General features: G+C 37.4%; 1 protein-coding gene and 1 long non-coding RNA gene across 2 annotated transcripts; both read right to left on the reverse strand.

Annotated features, from left to right (window-relative positions):
- Window positions 1–1,577: 1,577 nt before the first annotated feature.
- Window positions 1,578–2,177, reverse strand: LOC108989209. Its single transcript, XM_018962746.2, has one exon. The coding sequence runs from the start codon at window positions 2,175–2,177 to the stop codon at window positions 1,578–1,580; it is 600 nt and encodes a 199-aa protein (XP_018818291.2).
- An 18,835-nt stretch (window positions 2,178–21,012) lies between these two features.
- LOC108989213 lies at window positions 21,013–22,112 on the reverse strand. The gene is made up of 2 exons (XR_001995801.2): window positions 22,061–22,112; window positions 21,013–21,259 (listed from the first exon to the last, which is right to left on the reverse strand). It is a non-coding gene; the product is annotated as an uncharacterized LOC108989213 (long non-coding RNA).

A 22,112-nucleotide genomic window follows, 5' to 3' on the forward strand; every position in this document is an offset into this window, starting at 1 on the left:
AAAATGATTTCGCCAGTCGTTTCGTCAGGAATAGCAAATAATCAAAATGATTCCGCCCAACATATTCCATTAGAGATACTCAGACAATCAGAATAATTCCATCATGAATATTTTAAAACACGTACCCTAGCAATCAAAATGATTACACCAAGAGTACCTTGAACTGAAACTTAACTTTACATGAATTTGAAATGACTTCTTTAGTTAACATGAACTTAGACTTGAATTCTGACAATCAAAATGATTTCGCCAGTCGTTTCGTTAGGAATAGCGAATAATCAAAATGATTCCACCCAACATATTCCATTAGAGATACTCAGACAATCAGAATGATTCCATCATGAGTATTTTAAAACACGTACCCTAGCAATCAAAATGATTACACCAGGAGTACCTAGTAATACTCTGACAATCAGAATGATTATGCTAGGAGTATTTGTATAACTAAACTTGAGCTAAATTCTAACAATCAAAATAATTTTGCCAAAAATACCTTGTATGAATTATAAATGGAGATGCTCAGACAATCATAGTAATTACATCGTGAGTATCCTAAACATAACTGACTTGAACGTAACTCAAAAGATATTACTTACTTGAGATAGAAACATTTCGTAACATGGCATAATATGTAACAAGCCACATACTTAACATGACATGCTTGCAACAGTGAATATTACATGACATGGCATACATGTAACAGATAGCATACTTAAAAAAATACACTTGCAATGTATAGTAAAACGTGACAGAATATCTTGTGTAACAGATGCATAATTCATGAAAAAATAAATTGTGTGCCAAATGAATATGTAATGACTTAACATGGCACATAAGATAACATACATACATTCACAGTAGTTCATTTACTTGTCATTCATACACATTAAACTGATAGTAAGTTAAAAGATAATTTACCTCGGCCTTCGCATTTCTAAGCAAAAACTCAAGCACGATCACAAGGAACTAAAAGTAGTGATTTCAAAAAGTTAGAACTTAATCACTAACAATTAGAAATATGGAAAAATATTAACATAGAGTAAAATTAGCATTTTACCCTCTACATGTGGGAAAATTATCATTTTACCTCTAACTTAAAGATTTTGCATTCTAACTCTAAAAATCACCAAACTTTACATACCTCGTGTAAATTTTATCCTAAACTCAAATATCATATCAGAAAAATTGAAAACTAAATACAACCATGAAGACTCTATAGGGCCCGACATGCATAGGCTTTTTCCCTTAATTTTTGTTGCAATTTCTCTCAATTTCAAAACTCATTATCAAACCAACTTTTTACAACAAAGACCTTCATATCCTAAGTTTAAAAACGTACTTAAACATTCATTAAAAGAAATGCTAATCATCACCAGCAAAATTTTTAGTAAAAAGATCCAAACTTTTTAACCAAAATCAAACCATTGAATCACAAGTTTTGACCTTCTTCAAAACATCTACAATAATTCAAAAAAAAATGAACTCTTACAACTAACATAATCATAACATAATCCTAAGATCAACCATACTTTTTTTTTTTTTTGATAATAGAAACTGCTTTCATTAATAAGTAAAGATTACAACATAGAATCTGACCAAACAACTTGTTCAATACAATCAGGACAAGAACCCCCCCAAGTTATCAGATCATCTATATTCCATGCAAGTTTAGCCAACCCATGGGCTGCACCATTGCCTAATCGGCTATTGTGTTGAATAGAACAACAAGGAAATCTTAACATTAGCTGCTTAATTTGTTGCACCATATTGCCTTGGAGGGATCTTGATATGGAGTCACTTTGCACTTCATTCACCATTAGTAAGGAGTCACTTTCAATAACCAAATGAGAGATTCCAAGGGGAAAGCAAAACCGGAGGCCTCTTAAAATTGCTAGCATCTCTATTTCAATAGGGTCGTTAACATCATTTTCTTTTTTACTAGTCGAGAAGATGATTTCAGCCTTTGAGTTTCTCAAAAGAAGGCCCACACCAGAGCTTATTTGATTTGCAAAAACAGCCACATCCACATTTAGCTTTAGAAATCCATGTTCAGGGGCCACCCAGCGATAAGCATTCCTGGGTCCTTGAGAAGCCAGAGCCTGCAAGTGAGTTTTGTGGGTGGACAGGGCTGCTTCAGCAGCTTGTAATGCTGGTATGACCACATCTTCATGGATCATCTAGGTTTCTTCGGTGCCACATTCCCCAAGCTATTAAGAACATCTTTTCTAGTTCCCCTTACTACCTCTTTGCTTTACATACAGAGCAAATTGAAACCAGCTGGTGTTCATAGCCTCCGTTGGATGATGAGGAAATAGGGAAGACCACACATCTCTAACAGTTGGATAGCTTAAAAGTGCATGAGTGATATCTTCTTCAGCTGCCTTACACCATCTACAAGTAGACTCTACAAGCACTTTTCTGGACTGGAGATTCAACAAGGTGGGTAATCCGTTTCTACATGCCCTCCATCCAAAAATTCTAACTCGGTTTGGCACATTCATCTTCCATAATTTTTGCCAAAAACTTCTATGGATTTGAGCATTAGAGCATTCCTTTCTATGTTCATTTGTCCCAAGTGAAGAGAAAAACCGATAGCCACTTTTTACGCTATAATTCCCGTTCTTTTCATGCTCCTAGATTAAATGGTCAGGACAAGGGTCAGAGCTTAAAAGAATCTTAAAGATAATTGCTGCTTGAGGGGCTGGAAAATGGCATTGGATTTTTGTGACGTCCCACCACTTGGTTTCTCTGTCAATTAGTGTGTCGACAGTAGCATTATGGTGTATAACTTCGAAACTGGCTGGTTGAGGAAGGAGCTTATGTTGTGGCAGCCAGTAGTCAGACCACACATTGATTGATTTCCCATCACCAACTCTCCTTCTACATCCTTTTATCAGGTTTTCTTTTGCCTCCCAAATGCCTCTCCAAACATAAGAGGGATTTGCTCCTCGTTTAGCATCTTGGAATCTCAGTTTTGGGAAGTATTTGGCTCTAAAAATCTGGTGTAGCAAAGACTATTCTTCCGTCATGATTCTCCATCCCTGCTTAGCAATAAGGGACATTAAAAATCTGAAGATTCTTGAAACCCACCCCACCATTCCCTTTGGTCTCACACATTTTCTTCCAGCTAATCCACTTGATTTTCTTCTCATTCTTCTTTTGACCCCACCAAAAGTTTGCCATCATGCTCTCAAGTTCAGCACATAGGGTTGAAGGAAGCTTAAAATAGCTCATAGTGTAAGAGGGAATAGACAAGGCCACAGCTTTTATCTAGATTTCCTTGCCACCTTGAGACAACACATTTTCCTTCCACCCTTGGAGTTTGGACCAAACCTTGTGTTTTAGATCTGAAAATGTCTTCTTTTTTTTCTCTACCTACCATAGGAAGGAGGCCGAGATACCTGTCGTATTGTTGGTGTCGATTTACCCCCAAAAAACTAAGAATCTCTTGTTGTTTTTTATAGAGGACATTCTTACTAAACACTATAGAAGTTTTATCTTTATTTACTCTTTGGCCCGAGGCCTTCTCATAGGTTTCCAGCAGGACTTGAATTTGAACATTAGTATCCAGGTCAGCCTTGCAAAATAGAACGCTATCGTCCGCAAAGAGGAGGTGATTTAGTCTTGGAGCTCCTCTACAAATACATAAACCTTCGACAAGTTTGGATCTCTCAGCTTTCATAAGGAGAGAAATCAACCCTTCGGTGCATAACAAGAATAAGTAGGGGGAGATTGGGTCTCCTTGCTGCAGGCCTCAGGAGGGGAAGATTGGGCCTTTCGGTTCCCTATTGACTAAAACAGAAAAGGAGAGTGAGTTTGTGCATAGCATCACCAACTTCACCCATTTATCATTGAACCCCATCTTTAGCATAACCTTCTCTAGAGAATTCCACTCTACATGGTCATATACTTTACTCATATCAAGCTTTAGTGACATGTAACCTTGCTTACCTTTCCTTTTCTGCCTCAGGAAATGAACTATTTCGTACGCTACCAGCACATTGGCAGTGATCAGGCTGCCTGGGACAAAAGCAGCCAGAGTTGAGGAGATCACATCAGCAAGGATGGTTTTCAGCCTATTTGCAATGACCTTTGAGATGATCTTGTAAAGGACATTACATAGGCTTATTGGTCTATAATCTGCCGCCTCAACTGGTTTTTTCTATTTTGGGATCAAGGTAATGAAAGTATGGTTAAGTCCTGCTAGAAAAGATCCAGAATTGAGTGCTTTCAAAACTGCTTCAGTCACCTCTCCACCAATAACACTCCAATATTTTTGGTAGAAGATGGGAGCCATGCCATCGGGACCAGGAGCAGAAAGGGGGTTCATTTGTTTCAAGGCCTGTGACACTTCTGCTGTCGAGTAGGTTTTTGTAAGAGAAGAGTTCATATCATCTGAAACTCTCCCTGCAAGGTCATCTAAGAAATCAGTTTGGCCTTGTTGATCAACGAAATTAAACAACTGATGGAAGTAGTTTGTGATTATCTGATCTCTTAAGCTCCCCGTCTGCCATTCACCTGCTGCATCTTTCACACCCTCAATGACATTTTTCTGTCTTCTTTGGGAAGCTTTGTTATGGAAAAAACGGGTATTTTTATCGCCTGCTTGCAACCACTTAACTTTATCTCTTTGTTTCAACAATAGTTCATCCCTTTCTAACCACTTCTGAAGCTCGGATCTAGCATCACGAAGAGAGTCACTCCTTAGGTGGTAGGGGTCAGAATGTAGCAGCTTCCTTAATTGCAATCGTGCCTGTTCAATATTCCTTCTCACATTGCCAAAGCAGGCTCTGTTCCATACATGAAGTTTTTCCCCACATCGCTTTATTTTTTCCATGATAACTGATAAATCACTTTGGCCTATTGCTCTTGACCATGCTTGTTCAATGACCTTTTTACAATCTGGTTCGTCCGCCCAAATGGCCTCAAACTTGAAAGTATTTTGTCTACCCATGTGTCTTCTGTCATCTTGGGTCGTGAGGATGATAGGAATGTGGTCGGAATAAGGTGCAAAGCCATGATTAACTTCAGCCAACAGATTTAGACATTTCCACTGCATATTAGCTAGAAAGTGATCTAATCTCTCGCAAATGTTATTCTGCTAACCCCTACCATTCCACCAAGTAAATTGGTTACCATTGAAGCCCAAGTCCATCATCTCACACTCATCTAGAAACTGTCGAAAGTCCCTCATTTGGCGTTCTGGTCTGATTCTGCCACCGCTTTTCTCATAGTTACTTAGGATCTCATTAAAATCACCCATCATTAACCACCCTCGATCACTAGTGACTGCCAGAGATTTAATCATATTCCAAGTTTCCAGCCTCCTTGATGCTTCCGGGTGGCCATAGATTCCAGTCAGATACCACGAGACTCCTTCACGATCATCCCCCTCCATATTGGTGACCAAAGCATGAATGTGTTGTTTCGAGAAATTAAGGATTTCAAGCTGAGAATTATTGTTCCAGTACAAAGCCAAGCCCCCACTTCTCCCCTCACTGCTCACTGCCATGCAGTTGGTAAAACCAATTCTGAATTTTAGTTTCTCCATGACTTTGCCTTGTAAACGAGTTTCTTGCAAGAATAAAATGTCGGGTCCTTCTCTTCAGATTAAATCACGAAGCACTCGAATTCCCAGTGGGTTCCCAAGCCCCCGGGAATTCCAACTTAGGAGTATCATAGTTTCCGGCAGGGCTGCTTAGCAGCCGCTGCCAATTTCATGGTGTCACTACGGCCTCTGCTTCCTTTGTTACGATCTACCTTGGGGCTGTGTAGGGTCAGTTTACATTTTTTAGCTAGCTTCAGTTCTGTTGAGTCTACATTTTCCTTATTCCAGCTACATTTTTTAACCACGTGATCATTTTGAGAAACACAAATGGTACCTGGGCCTCAAGCTCTCTTTCTCCAGGTTCTGCCTTTTGGAGGGCTAGCAAACTTAGTTGGGGTGAAGGATTGGGATGCCTGGTCAATTAAGCACCCTTCTTGCTCTGGGTTGTGCATAGATGGTCCACCTAGGCCCAACCCATAACTGTTTGCTCCCCCGATTACCTTAGTTGACTTCCCATTCTGAGTTCCCGCCCTTTTATTTTGGGATTCTAGAGCTTGCTCGCTAGCCAAATAAGGGACCTAGTTATCCACCTTTGCCTTGGATTTGACAACATCATTCCTCTGTTGACTAGACCCAGTTGAAGCCCCTTCCACTAGGTCTATGAAGAGGATTGGATTGGTGCTAGATCCCGGGTTTGCTCTTGAAGTACCGCCCTTGACATTGCAGCTAGTTGGCACCCAGAGCTTTCCCACACCACCCGTTGACTCTAGTTTCCACTTTTGTTCAATTGATAGGCCTACATCTACATTAGAGTCATGAGAGTCTACAGATGTCCATTCCCTGTCAATATCGTCCTTTGTCCCAGACCCATACTCCGTCTGACTTTTGTACCCTAGCCCGCAGCTGGTATTACATGATTTGTTACAGTTTGAACAGTAGTCTCATTTTCCATGGGCAGCTCCGATACCGCTCCCCTCAGATTACCCTCCTCTACAAGCCTCGACTTCAAGCCTTGATCACTACTAAGCCAAGATCCCCCATGGGAGAACCTATCTTCAGCATGGTCCCGTCGTTTCTTCTTTCCAGGGTCTGCACGTAACCAGGGCCCGTATTGGGCCGTAATCTCCCTTGTTTGATTGTCACACTTCTCTACCCTGTGCAAGATTCTCCCACACTGGAAATAGAAGCACGGGAGTTTTTCATATTGTGCTGGAATCCAGTACTTAATCCCTTGCAAAGTAATAGTTCTTCCTCGAGCTAGTGGTTTGTAGAGGTCCAGTTTAACTTTTACTCTCAGGTAACTACCCCACCCTATGTTATCCTCGTCAGCATCCACATCCTCTACGACACCCAACGAGCTTCCCAGTTTTAAGCCACATTCCCGATTCATTCCCACCAGAGGCATATTCTAAAATTGAACCCAAAATGCAGCAGTCTCGAACTTCAACATACTTGGTTGAGTAAAACCTTGGAATGGATCAATAGCCAAGAGACAACCATCAAACAACCATGGTCTTCCTCCAAGGATTCTATTTTTATCAGCATGAGTTTCAAAAGAGAGGATAAAAACATTCGTACTCACCTCCTTAAACTTGGCAGGTTTGCTCAACCTCCAAATTTTAGCCATCATCGACTCCACCACCTTACTACTGATATGTCTCTCCGAACAAAACTTCCCAACTAGGCTTTCTCACCTTTCCTCTAGGCTTCTAAAAAAGTCTCTTCTTCTAACACTATTTTGTCTCCCTCTTCTTCATTTAGACGAAGATTTCCCCACATCTCTTGCATATTCTCCATTGCCCTTAGCTACGAAGGGAATCACACTCAGTTTCGACTCTGTTGTCGTAACCAACCCCCGACGTCGAAGAAATTCTACCACCAACTCTGTTTTTCCTTGGAGAAAAAAAGAGCGGGGACTCGGTAAATGTTGTCTTTTTTAGTTCTAAGATTAACCATGCTTTAAATCATCAAACAAAAGTCATCAAAAATCACAAAACAATACTTAGAATTTTCGGTGCTAGACTTAGTCCAAAACTGAAACTTTTCCTTAACTAGTTTTTATCAATCTCATGATCCATGGCTTAAAAAGATGAGATCTTTAAACTAAAACATCACATGGTTTAAAAATGTGTCCTAAATAAAATTCAACCATCAAACTTAATATCACATGGCTGAAAATCAATAAAACATGGATCTAACCCAAAAAATAAAATCTTAGGTCTAACCGAAATCCTTTTGCATAGAAAAATCATATCTTTGAAACTAATACTAAATATCTTCAAACCAACATTCTAACAGGTATATAAGAGGCTTAGGATCATCAAATAAAAATATCAAAACCTTTCAAGTAAGATTAAGCCACGAAATATTCAAACTTTCTCAAACAAAAACTGGTTTCCACTTCCAGTTTTCAAGTTCTAGATCTAAGGAAATATTTCATCAAAAGCTTTATTCATGCAACAAATCCTCAATGAACATTCATAATCACATGTTAACAGCACTCCATAAAATTTTCGAACCAAGATGTGTCAATTAGGTTGGTCAAAAACTTCAAAATATAACACACTCTCCAGTTTAACACCCAGAATGACATTTCCATAGTTAAAACAACTTTTGACTGACCAAATGATCACTAAATGAAACAAATAAGATATACACGGAAACTAACTCAAAGAGGAACAACTTTGATGAAGGTGTCATTGCGAGGAAATACTTACAAAGGGTTGAAAAGTGACATGCAAAATAACTCAGAAAACTGCCCGAGAGAGCTCTTTCGGGTTTCTCTCTAAAAAGGGGTGAAAAAGGGATGAAATGAAAGGAAGGGTGCCTTGCACACCTCTAGACTTCTAGAGGGTGAGGTATAGGCTTGAATGACCCTTGAGGGATGGTGCTTAGGTCACAAAAAGGCAAGAATAGTGGAAGAGTGGGGTGTTGCTGCTGCTAGAAGAGGTGTGATGAGGTGGTTTTTTCCCTCACATCAAGGGCTATTTGGGGCTGTTGAGGGGCAGAAGTTGATCTGCCATATAGGGGAGGAAAATTCCTCAAGAAACTTTGCCAAGGTGGCCAAATTTGTGGGCTTCGGTGGGCCTTAACAAGTGGGCTTCAATTTGGGGTTTAAAGAGGGTTTGGTTAGGGTTAGAGATGCTATCAAGCCTAAATCTAATTCTTAGCCCAAACAAATTTTCAAAGTTTAAAAGGTTGGATAATAATGTCATAACACAAATTTGAGAAATTAATAGCATGTGGAAATGATTTAATCAAGTGATTAAACACAATGCTAGAAATTGGATCAAATAGGGTTTGGAGTCCAACTTTAGGGTTTGGGGAAACCATTTAGGGTTTCGGTTTCAACCAAACTTTTGGGATTTCAATTGGATTCCAACCATTTAGGGTTTCACTAGGGTTGAAACCCTCTTTGGTTCGGCACAATTTGGTTGATCAAATGGAAAACAAGGTTTTGCTTAGGTGGCATGATCTCACACCTTGATTCCTTAATAATCCATCTCATTGTTCCTTTTTGTGCCAAGTGTCCAATACTATTCACGAAGTATGGCTAAAATCTTCCCAAGTGTCCAAATAAAGCTTCTCTAACCAAATTTGAACATTTCACACTGTGATTTTAAAAACACTGCGCTAGATGCTACTAGAAAGGTTACTATTCACTTCGGGAAAGTGAAACATAAACTTTGCACTGTAAAATCCTAAATATTCACCCAAACCTAACTGTGCAATTCATTTATTGAAATTCAATCCTGAAGTGCCTCGAAATAAGCAAAACGCATTTTCGAACAAGTGTTTCGTCAGAAAACTGAAAATGAGATTATTGTGTCCTCAAATCCTAAATAATCAACCGAGTCTAATGGTGTAGACCATAACTCAATCTTATACTTCTAACTATATCAACTAAATAAAATCGCACTTCTGGTACCATAGTGAGTGATAACTCTAGCTATGCTGACAAACTAAAACCTACGCGATCGGTAAAATCTTGAAAACTTACGATGTTTCCACGAGGTTTCTAAACCCTATAGAAATTCCACCAATGAATTTTTAGCAGGTTGTTACTTCCTCCCCTCCTAAAAAAAAGATTTCATCATCGAAATCGACGCAAGTACAAACATTAAACAAACTAAGGAGAAGATGTTGTCACCAAAACTACTGTTCATCACTGGACGTATCGTCACTGGTCGCCTCCTGTGGAGGTGCATCGTCGTCCATTGGCATGGCGTGTTGGGGTATGTAGTAGTACACGTCGTCGTCTGAATCATATGCCACGTTGTCGAAATGACCTGGGTCGAGGTGTTGCACGACCTCTTCATTGCCGCTATCTAGGTCTTGACCCTCTACCCTTATAGGATACTAAAATGACCTGGGTCGAGGTGCTGCACAACCTCATCATCATCTTTCCATTTATCATCTTTTCATACCATCATGATCTCATCACATTCTCATCTTCATATCATCATTGATCCCATCACATCATCATTGCATCATCTTTTCATATTATCATCATCATTTGTTTTGAGATCATCCTCATTAGTTTCATCATTGTTATCATTATTGATATTTGTTGTTGTATACTATTATTTTTCTTAATGTATTTTTAATATTTGCAAGAGATTTTGTGATGATAGTGTAAGGGGTTTTTTTCCCCTTTTGTCTTAGCGAGTTTGAGAAGGGTATATAGCTAAGGGAACAAGAAGCGACAGCCTAGCCTAGAACAAGTAGATTCTTCGGCCCAGCCCATGGGTAGACTCCTCTGGACTCAACCTCCATGAAGGGGCGCACTGCAGGTGGATGCGACTTGCCAACCTGGAGACCCCCCCGAACAATGTCCAGCCATTGAGTGTCTTTCCGCCTAAGTGGCAGAAAGTAAGGAGGACTCTCGATCCTCTAACATAGAAAACATCGACGAACCAGCAAGGATGACAGCTGGGTGAGTTAAATCAGGGAACCACGCCACATTAAGGGCACCACTACTCGAGCTACACACCACATTAATGACGTCGTCGTAAAGCCACGCCACATTAAAGGACTCTGACAAAAGGAAAAATACGAAGGACACGGACTCCATGGGGGCAGACACGATCTGTCCCCCCCAAACTCCTAGTATAAATAGCAAGTTTCTGGTATGAGAAACTCTCCCTGATCCCTAGACTCTCTTACTTATTTACAAACTTTCAAGAGACTTTACTGACTTTGGTTTCTAAGACTCCCCGACCCCAAGACCACCCTTTCTCAGTTGCCTTTTTCTCTATTTTCATAGGCCCAATTCTGAACACCAAAGTTGCTAAAACCTAGCCCAAAGGCATACAAAATACGACGTTAATAGACAGGTTGTTAAGAGATGAAGTTATCTCGAAGTTATAAAATTACAAGTATGATATATATACCATTTATTCCTTTTATCCAATAGATGTCCATTTTTATAAAATTAATACAAGTATTGTAAAACAATTTGTATTGTTTTTCGCATTCTCTATTACTACAATTATTGGTGGTTTACCTTGCAAACATCATATATACATACATAAACTATGTTGTCTCTTATTTGTGATTTGAGAGATAAGTTAAATAATTAGAGAAAAATAGGCACGGCACCTTTTACTATCATTTTGCAAAGCATCCACTCTTCACTAAAATTGTTACATGCACCTGCCCTCACATGGAAAAGGAGGGGGGCTTATCCATGTGGGTGGGTGCCCCTGTCTGGATACCGGGAGGCTGATTGGAGCCACCACCGTCAGACCACCTCATTCAACATCACATTTTTTATAAAAAAAAAAAGTCCAACAAAAATCCAAACAAAAACCAACAAACTTACGAATCAAAACAAACAAACATACATATAAGAAAAATATCACAAATCCAAAACCAAAAAAAAACTCAAAAAATTTTAGATAAAATTAAACAAATAAACGAATCCAAGTAATAATTGTGCACAGACCCACATGTCGTGGTCTTGGGTAACTGATCTTTATAGCTCATGGTCTAGTGGATTGTTAAACTTGTTGACTCATCACTCATACTCACAATGGGTCTCTAACATATAGACCCACGACTAAAACTGTGGTATTGAGTCGTAGCAACCCTTGGCCCAACTGTCGTCTTATCGTCGTAAACTGCAGCTTGGCCATGAGTACCCACGATAATGGAGAGAACTGATAAGCTGGTTTAAAAGAGGAGAAGAAGAATGGAAATAGGTAGGAGAAGAAAAAAGAGAGACAAGAGGGGATGGTGGCTATTGAGACATGAAAACCCTAAAGGAATGAGGCAAAGAGAAGGGGGAGGGGGATGACCACTAGAAAGGAGAGAAATGATAGTAGAGGGAGATTGAGAGAGAGAGAAAAGGTGGTATTTATAGATTAGGGTTTTATTTTTTTAATATATAAGATATTATGATTTATATTTATATATATATATTAAACGCCAAGTGGGCCAAAGGACCAACCTGGCACCCCCTGCTGGACTTTAAAATGGGCGAATTAAAGCTTGTCCACTAGTGGATTGCAGGCGGGTAGCAGACCTGCTCTCCATTTCATTGTAGGCTACGGTGTTGGGTTTTACCCTTAGTGATTTGCTCGACTTAGCTCATAATATTTTCATATCATTTATCATCTCATCATCTTTTCATATCATTTATCATTACATCATCTTTTCATATCATCATGATCTTATTACACCATCTCCATCACCATCATGACTCATTTCTTTACATCACCATACTCATCATCATCTCACCATTTATCATCTCGTCATCTTTTCATACCATCATGATCTCATCACAACCTCATCTTCATTATTGTCATGATTCATCTCTTTACATTCTCATCTTCATATCATCATGATCTCATCACATCATCATTGTATCATCTTTTCATATCATCATCATCATTAGTTTCATTATTGTTATCGTTTTTTATCTTTGTTGTATTATACTATTATTTTCCTAAATTTATTTTTAATATTTGCAAGAGATTTTGTGATGACAGGCTGTTAAGAGATGAAGTTATCTCGAAGTTATAAAATTACAAGTTTGATATATACCATTTATTTCTTTTATCCAATAGATGTCTATTTTTATAAAATTAAGATAAATATTGTAAAGATATTTGTATTGTTTTTCGCATTCTCTATTACTACCATTATTGGTGATTTACCTTGCGAATATCATATATAGATAAACTATGTTGTCTCTTATTTGTGATTTGAGAGATAGGCTAAATAATTAGAGAGAAATAGGCATGGGGGCTTTTACTATCATTTTGCAAAGGAAAAATCTAATTGTAAATGATTTTGTGCACTAATACGCGCACCCATTCAATATGATTGGTCAGAAATTAGATTTTATTGAAAACAATGCTAATTTGAATTTAGAATATGAATGCAACAATATTAGTACGTAGATTGGTATGCAAACTTGCTTGTACATAGCAAAATTCTTTTGCAAAGCATTCACTATTCACTAGAATTATTACATGCACCTGCCCTCGCATGGACGGGGAGGGGGGGCTTAATCCCGTGGGTGGGTTCCCTCTTCTGGATACTAGAAGGCCGATTGGAGCCACCACCGTCAGACCACCCCATTTAACAACACATTTTTTACAAAAAAAAAATAAAAAAGTCTAATAAAAATCCAAACAAAAGCCAACAAACTTACATATCAGAAACATATCACAAATCCAACAAAAAATCATAACAAACTCAAAATTACAGATAAAACGAAACAAATAAACAAATCCAAGTAATAATTGTGCATAGACCCAATGTCGTGGTCTTGGGTCACTGATCTTTATAGCCCATGATCATGATAGTGGATTGTTAAACTTCAAACTCTTCCCTCATAGTCACAATGGGTCTTTAACATATAAACCCACGACGAAAACGGTGGTATTGAGTCTTAGAGACCCATGGCCAAAGTGTGGTCTTACCGTCATAGACTACGGCTTGGCTATGAGTACCCATGATAATAGAGAGAATTGATAATCTGGTTTAAAACAGGAGAAGAAGAAGGAAATAGGGAGGAGGAGAACAAAGAGAGAGAAGAGAGGATGGTGGCTATTGAGACATAAAACTCCTAAAGGAATGAGGAAAAGAAAATGGGGAGGGGGAGAAGACAAAGGGGAGGGGGATGGTTGCGGGAAAGGAGAAAATGACAATAGATAGGGATTGAGAGAGAAAAAAATGGTATTTATAGTTAGGGTTTTGTTTTTTAATATATATAATATTATGATTTCTATTTTGATTTATATATATTTATATATAATAAAGGCCGGGTGGGCCAAAGGCAAAATCCGGCACCCCCGCTGGACTTTAAAACGGGTGAATTAAAGCTCGTCCCCCTTTGGAATCCAAACGGGTAGCAGACCTGCTCTCCATCACATTGTAGGCCAAGATGTTGGGTTTTACCCTTACCGATTTGCTCGGCCTAACTCATAATCTTTTCATATCATTTATCATCTTCTCGTCTTTTTATATCATTTATCATTACATCATCTTTTTATATTATCATGATCTCATTACATCATCTTCATAATTATCACGATTCATCTCTTTACATCACCGTACTCATCATCATCTCACCATTTATCATCTCATTGTCTTTTCATACCATCATGATTTCATCACATCCTCATCTTCATGACAGTCAAGATCCATCTCATTATATCCATATCTATCATCATGATCTCATCACATCATCATTGCATCATCTTTTCATATTATCATCATCATTAGTTTTGAGAGCATCCTCATTAGTTTCATTATTGTTATCATTATTGATATATGTTGTTGTATACTATTATTTTCCTTAATTTATTTTTAATATTTGCAAGAGATTTTGTGATGACAGGTTGTTAAGAGATGAAGTTATCTCGAAGTTATAAAGTTACAAGTTTGACATATACCATTTATTGCTTCTATCCCATAGATGTCTATTTTTATAAAATTAAGATAAGTATTGTAAAAATATTTGTATTGTTTTTCGCATTCTCTATTACCACCATTATTGGTGGTTTACCTTGCAAACATAAACTATGTTCTCTCTTACTTGAGATTTGAGAGATAGCTTAAATAATTAGAGATTAATAGGCACAGGGAGCTTTTACTATCATTTTGCAAAGCATCCACTTTTCACTAGAATTGTTGCATTCATCTGCCCTCGTATGGATAGGGATGGGGGAGCTTAACCCCGTGGGTGGGTGCCCCCGTCTGGATACCAGGAGGCAGATTGGAGCCCCCACCATCAGACCACCCCATTCAACATCAAATTTCTTACAAAAAAATCAATAAATATCCAAACAAAAATCAACAACCTTACAGATCAAAACAAACAAACTTACATATCAGAAAAATATTACAAATCCAACAAAAAACCAAAGCAAACTCACCAAATTACAAATAAAACGAAACAAATAAACAAATCCAATTAATAATTGTGCACAGACCCACAGGCCGTGATCTTGTGCCACTGATCTTTATAGCCCATGGTCGTGATAGTGGATTGTTAAACTTGCAGACTCATCACTCATAGTCACAGTGGGTCTCTAAGATACCGACCCATGACGAGAAACGTGGTATTGAGACGTAGAGACTCACGGCCAAACGGTGGTCTTACCGTCATAGACTACGACTTGGCCATGAGTACCCATGATAATGGAGAGAATTCAGAAGCTGGTTTAAAAGAGGGAAAAAAAAAGGAGGAGAAAAAAAAAAGAAAGAGAGAGTGAGAGAGAAGAGGGGATGGTGGCTATTGAGGCATGAAAGTTTTAAAGGAATGACGGTAAAGAGAGATTGAGAGAGAGAAAAATTGGTATTTATAGTTAGGATTTTATTTTTTTAATATACATATGATATTATGATTTTTATTTATATTTATATTTATATATATTAAAGGCTGGTGGGACTTGGCACCCGCCTGCTGGACTTTAAAACCGGCAAATTAAAGTTTGTCCACCTATGGAATGCAGGCTAGTAGCATACCTGCTCTCCATCGCATTGTAGGCCAAGTGTTGGGTTTTACCTTTACCGATTTGCTCGGCTTAGCTCATCATCTTTTCTTATCCACCATGAAGACCCATGCTGCACGTGAACCACCATCACCCACCTTCAGTTACCATTCATCCTCCATCGCAAGACGTAAGCGTCTCCCTCAAGTTAGGTCTCTCTCTCCTTCTACTCCACGTAACTCTATCTACCAATGTATCTCTCTCTCTCTCTTTGCACACTATTTGTCCCTCATCTCAAATTCTCAGTGTTGTAACTTATCCCCTCTCTGTTCCCTCATTAGACTACCAAATTTCAAATAATACCCATGCCCAAATGGTATTAACCATATGATTTAAATAAAATAGAGAGAATAGAAGTTTAGCTATAAAAATATTTGTAAGGTACTAAGGTTTAAATGCATGATTATTGGAGAAATTTTGTGAAAATTAGAGTATTTGGAGAGTGACAAGATTTTAGGGTTTCGAGGATTTTAGTATTTTTAGGAAATATATACTATTTTATTATTTTAGGTTTTAATTACGAAGCACGTGATAAATTAGAAATTTATGTAAGTTATGTGTATTTTATAGGAAATCAGTCGCGTCCCAGAAATTTTATATTAGAGCTACAAGGTAAGTAGGATGATCATACCCTTACACTTATGTGCGGAAAACGGCATGTCTTTTATAAAAATATTATGCATGTACGCCCTCCAATGGAAGCCCCTTTTTACGTACCCAAGTCATGATAAAATTATGAAAAAATCATAATTTTATGTGAAGAATTATGCATTAAATTATTTATGAAAACTTATGATTTTATGCGTCAAAATATTTATAAAAATTCATGACTTTATTTGAGTTATACATTAAAATATTTATAAAAAATCATGCATGATTTTATGTGAAAATTTGTGCATTAACATATTTATGAAAAATTATGATTTTATGTGAGGAAATATGTATCATGCCATTTTATGAAATATGTGATTTCATTTGAAATCTATGATACGATATGACAAGATATGATAAGTATGATTATGATGAAGTATGAATGATAAGATATGTGACGGCCTATGTTATGATATGAAGACGGTAATGTATGTTATGGGTATATTGCATTGCCAAGTTGTACATGTTGGTAGTACACCCAGTGTGTCTTCCTTATGTATAGATTTCACAACCCGCGGTCACGGGTGAAATTGGAATCTACTTAGATTCGCTAATCCTAACTCACAGGGGTCAACAGTGGGTATCGCCCTATGATAAGTAAAAGATTAGTTCATATTGATGTTATTTACGTATTTATGAGTATGCATATTTTCAAGACAACCATATGTTTATTATGTTTACAATATGTCGTGTTGCTTATTGAGTATTCAACTCATTTTTTTTTGTAATTTTTTTTTTTATGTTTTTAAACCACCCAGGTGATGATATTTATGAGAATAGGACTGCAGGACAGCACTTGGCCCAAATAGACAAGGCAAATGCCTAGATAGTTTATGCCATGCTCAGTTTATGATTTAAAGTTTAATAAGTTATTTTGATAAGCACGTGAGACTTTATTGAATTTAAATAAGTGTTTCCGCAGACTCTCTTTTTGGATTTTAAGTATTTAATACAGATTGAATTTGTTTGTTTTATTTATGGAATCTGTCGCATTTGGCGAGTTGTTAAAAAAAATTAAATCTTTAAGTCAAGTTCACTAGTAGCACACCGGCTCTCAGAAAGTGCTAAAAATGTCTTTATTGAGGAGTGGGGTGTTACATTGCATCATCTTTTCATATTATCATCATCATTAGTTTTGAGATCATCCTCATTAGTTTCATTATTGTTATCATTATTGATATTTGTTGTTGTATACTATTATTTTTCTTAATGTATTTTTAATATTTGCAAGAAATTTTGTGATGACAGTGTAAGGGGTTTTCCCCCCTTTCTATAAGGGGTTTAATATTTGCAAGGTTCTATCAAAGTAAAAATGAAGGTTCTTGCTGATTTAGAAACTGGAGAGAACCATAGGCCTATACAAAATCTCCAAAAGGAAGTGGAGACTATCCTTGAAGAGGAAGAACTTAAATGAAAGCAGAGGGCAAAGCAGACTTAGTTGCATTAAGGGGACAGGAACTCTAAGTACTATAATAAGTATGCAAATCAGTCAAAAACCATAAATACAATCAAGCAAGTGGATGATGGTCAAGGCAACTCAGTAATGGATCCAATCATGATTGCAGACACCTTCACAAGTTTTTTCTTTGACCTATTCTCTTCTACTAACCCATTTGATTTCTCTAGTTGTGTTTCTGGACTGAAAACTTGTGTGATAGCAGAAATGAATTCTAAGCTCCTTTGTGAGTTTACAGCAATGGAGTCAAAGGTGCAGTCTTTCAAATGACCCCTCTTAGCTCTCCTAGCCCTGATGGCTTCCTTGCCCATTTTTATCAAGAAAATTGGTTGATCATTGGAGCTGATGTCTATCATTTTGTGCTGAAAGTTCTGAAACATGGTGGCTCTCTACAAGATATAAATGACACCTCCATCACTATGGTCCCAAAGATTAAGCAGCCTAAGAAGGTTACTAATTACAAACCCATCAGTCTGTGTAATGTGATTTACAAGATTGTGTCTAATGTCCTTGCTAATAGGCTGAAAAGAATCCTTCCAAACATCATCTCTCCAAACCAAAGTGCATTTCAAGTCGTTTGATTACTACTAATCTCTTAGCAACATATGAAACTCTTCACTCAAAGAGTTCTAGAATGCATGGCAAGTCAAGTTTCATGGCTCTTAAGCTTGACATGAGTAAAGCCTAGATTGTGTGAAATGGAATTTTCTTGAAGAAGTCATGCATAGGCTGGGTTTAAGATGGATTTCTCTTATGATGAGTTGCATTAAATCAGTATCTTATTATGTATTGATCAATGGAGAACCACATGCTACATTCACTCCTACTAGAGGTCTTAGACAAGGGGATCCACTCACCTCATATCTGTTTACTCACTGTTCAGAAGCTTTGACTTCACTTCTTAATCATGCAGAAGCTATGGGGAGCATCCCAGGTGTGCCTATTGGGAATAACTATTTATTCATTAATCACTTGTTGTTTGCTGATAATAGCCTACTATTATGTAGGGCTAATTCTCTTGAATGGAATCGTGTCCTTTATTTATTGGAGATTTATGAAAAGGCCTCTGGGCAAATGCTCAACAAAGATAAAACCTTCATATTTTTTAATAGAAATACCCATCCTGAGGTTCAAAGCAACATTTTACAGACTGTTGGTGTGAAGTTCGCTGGTTCTTTTGAGAAGTATTTGGGTATTTCTGCAGTCATTGGTAGAGCTAAAGCTGCTGCTTTTCATTCTCTTATGGACAGAATTTGAAATCGAATTACCAATTGGAAGACTAAAATGTTATCAGCTATAGGTAAAGAGAATCTCTAAAAGGCAATTCTCCAAGCTATTTACACTTATACTATGGGAATATTCTTGCTCCCTCATACCATAGTGCAGAAGTTGAATAGAATGATGAAGAAGTTTTGGTGGGGTTTATAATAATGACCATTCTAAGATTCAATGGATGAGTTGGGACCGAAAGGGTCTTTCTAAAGAATTTGGTGGTCTAGGCTTTAAGGACTTTAAAAGTTTCAATTTAGCAATACTCTCAAAACAATGATGGAGAATCCAAAATCACCTAGATTCACAACCTGCAAGAATTTTATAAGAGAAGTACTTTCCTCAATGTGATTTCTTGACTGCAAGGTTAGGCTCTAGACGGCCTTCATATGTGTGGAGAAGTATCATGGTAAGTAGAAGCTTGTTGGAGAATTGGAAATCGAAACAGTGTGAAGATTTGGAAAGACAAGTGGCTACCAATTCCTTTCAATCATAGCATTCAATCTTCAATCTCAAAACTTGGAGAGGATGCTAAGGTGGCAAATCTAATAGATTCGGACCTTCACGCCTCAGGAAGTTAATCAGATTCTCAAAATTCCTATTAGTTCAAGAGGAATATAGGAAAAGCTAGTATGGTTCTATTCCAAGGATGGCCAGTTTAGAGTAAAGAGTGCTTACCATCTTCATAGAAAGCTTGCTACGAAACTTAGTGCAGGTACTTCTACAGGGAGAAACAACACTAGTTTTTGGAAGTCCATATGGAAATTAAATGTTCCCAACTCTGTTAAAATGTCCATCTGGAAAGCATGTAGAGATGTCATTCCCACTTTTTCGAATTTCTGTAAAAGAAAGGTTATGGAAGATGACAAATGCCCATTTTGCAAAACTTATTCAGAAACAGTGGGGCATGCTCTATGGAACTGTGTGGCTTCACACGATGTTTGGAGTATATGATGTATAAGAATCCAAAATATGTCTTTCCAAAGCTATGGATTTGCATAGATATGGAGTGAGTTAGTCCAAAAGCTGGAAAAGGAAGAAATAGAAACAGTGGCTGTGATCACTAGGCTGATATGGATGAGGATGAATTCTTTTATTCATAGTAAAGAATTTCGTCCTCCTAACTACGTGATCCATAAAGCGAATGTGGACCTTTTAATGTTTCAAACTGCTCAAGAGAGGAAATCCTCAACGGGAAGTTCTACTACTCAAAATTTTGTTTGGTGGAAACCTCCTGCAGAATGTTTTAAAATGAATTGGGATGCAACTATTGATAAGCTCAGAGGTAAAGTTGGTATAGGAGTGATTATAAGGGATTTCATGGGCCAAGTCATAGGATCTTATCGTGATTGTAGATCCCTTTATGCAGATTCCTTTATGGTTGAATCTATTGTAGTGCAGTTGGCAGCGAAATTATGTATGGAGATGGGGATTAGAAGATTTATTCTTGAAGGGGATTCTCTTTCAGTGGTAAATTATCTAAAGAATGATTTGCATGACTGAGTCCAGCTAGCTTGCTTATAAAGGACACCAAATTGTTGCTTAATTCTATTGCTTAATGGACCATTAATCACACGTGGAGAGAAGAAGCCAATGCAGTAGCCCATTTTCTTGCCAAAGATGCTCTTAATCACCGAGAGGCTTTAATAGATGTTGAAGTTGTTCTTGATGGTATCCATTCTATTGTTTTGCAGGAAACTTTGTAATTTTTGTTTGAGCAATAAAGCATCTTTCTTTCAAAAAAAAACTACCACAAATAGCCAAGGCAATTATTTCATTAAGGGAGCTTCTACGAATCGATGGAATGCACCGAATTCTATTTTTTTAAGACTAAAAAATGCATACATTCCTACTTTTTAAAATATTAAGAATATATTTTTTAATATTGAAAGAAAAAACAGGAATACATATCGATAGACCAACTGGTTGTGATGCCCCAACCTCCGCTTGGGATGTAACGGAGACTTTCAGTGTCGGGACGTGCAATACAAGGTTACATATCCTCATACATGATAGTTAGTTTGCAATGCATCATAGAAATGCAGCTATCAATATGCAATAATCGCAGCAGAAAGTAAGGATGAAAATGAACTTACGTCAGAATAACTAAATCATCCCAATAATAGTGATTAAACTATAAGTTTCAAATCATCAGGTAGCTTAATCTTAGTACAAAATACCAAGTTTCCAAAAAAGAATCTAAACTAGCTGCTTCATGCGTTCTTTGGCACGAAGGGTTAGGCCTAGAATTATCAAAATAAGATCAAGTCTCCTGTCGACGTCTGGTTCCTCCTCAATCATCTTGATCCACTGGTCCATTGGGTCTATCTGCATTTACAACTTCTATCATTTCGAGTGAAATTATAGTGGGTCGAGATAGGATGAGATTTACTTGAAATCTCAGTAAGTTAGACAACTAACGTGCACAAAGATAGACTATGCATTAAGAATGATAAACATGAAATGCATGCAAATGCAGAAAAACTGTATTTGTCTCCCATTCAGATTTCTCCAGAAAGTAGACTTTTGCTGCACATTTGCTTACAGAGAACATAATTTTACTTCCGTCGTAAAAACTTAATCTTTCATCAAGATTAACATAAAATCATAGAATTAACGTAACGTATGGTATCATCACAGTTCCCCATATGCATTGTGAGTACCTGTCGATGACCATAGTACAACTCATGTTGAACTACGTTGTTTATAGACTCTTTCTCAATGCATTGGTAATATAACATAACATCATAAAAATCATAACATATACACCCACCAGCATTAAGTGTCGTAACGTTTGACTTCATTCCGGCATCTTTAAAAATAATCCATTCGAAGTTTGTTGATCGTTCTTCGTCAATCCAGGATTTACCACTCCATATTAAATCACTCTAGAGTGGACAGAGGAGTTCCACCAAGATACTTCCCCATCCTAGCCTTTGAGGTTGTGATAAAATAATTTTTCATGATATGCATTGTATGTGGTACAATTCAAAAATGATAGTTGTATGCGTAATAAAATGGAACCTAAGATATGACATTTCATGCTTAAAATGACAGTTATAAAATGAATGCAGTATTTATCAATAAATCATAAATAATCATCAAATTGTAAGTTAGAGACCAACTTACCAACTGTTGAAGTTGGAAGTGTGATAATGGCTGTGATAAAAATTGAACTAAG

Source organism: Juglans regia, chromosome 11, assembly GCF_001411555.2.
Source record: "Juglans regia cultivar Chandler chromosome 11, Walnut 2.0, whole genome shotgun sequence".
Taxonomy (NCBI): domain Eukaryota; kingdom Viridiplantae; phylum Streptophyta; class Magnoliopsida; order Fagales; family Juglandaceae; genus Juglans; species Juglans regia.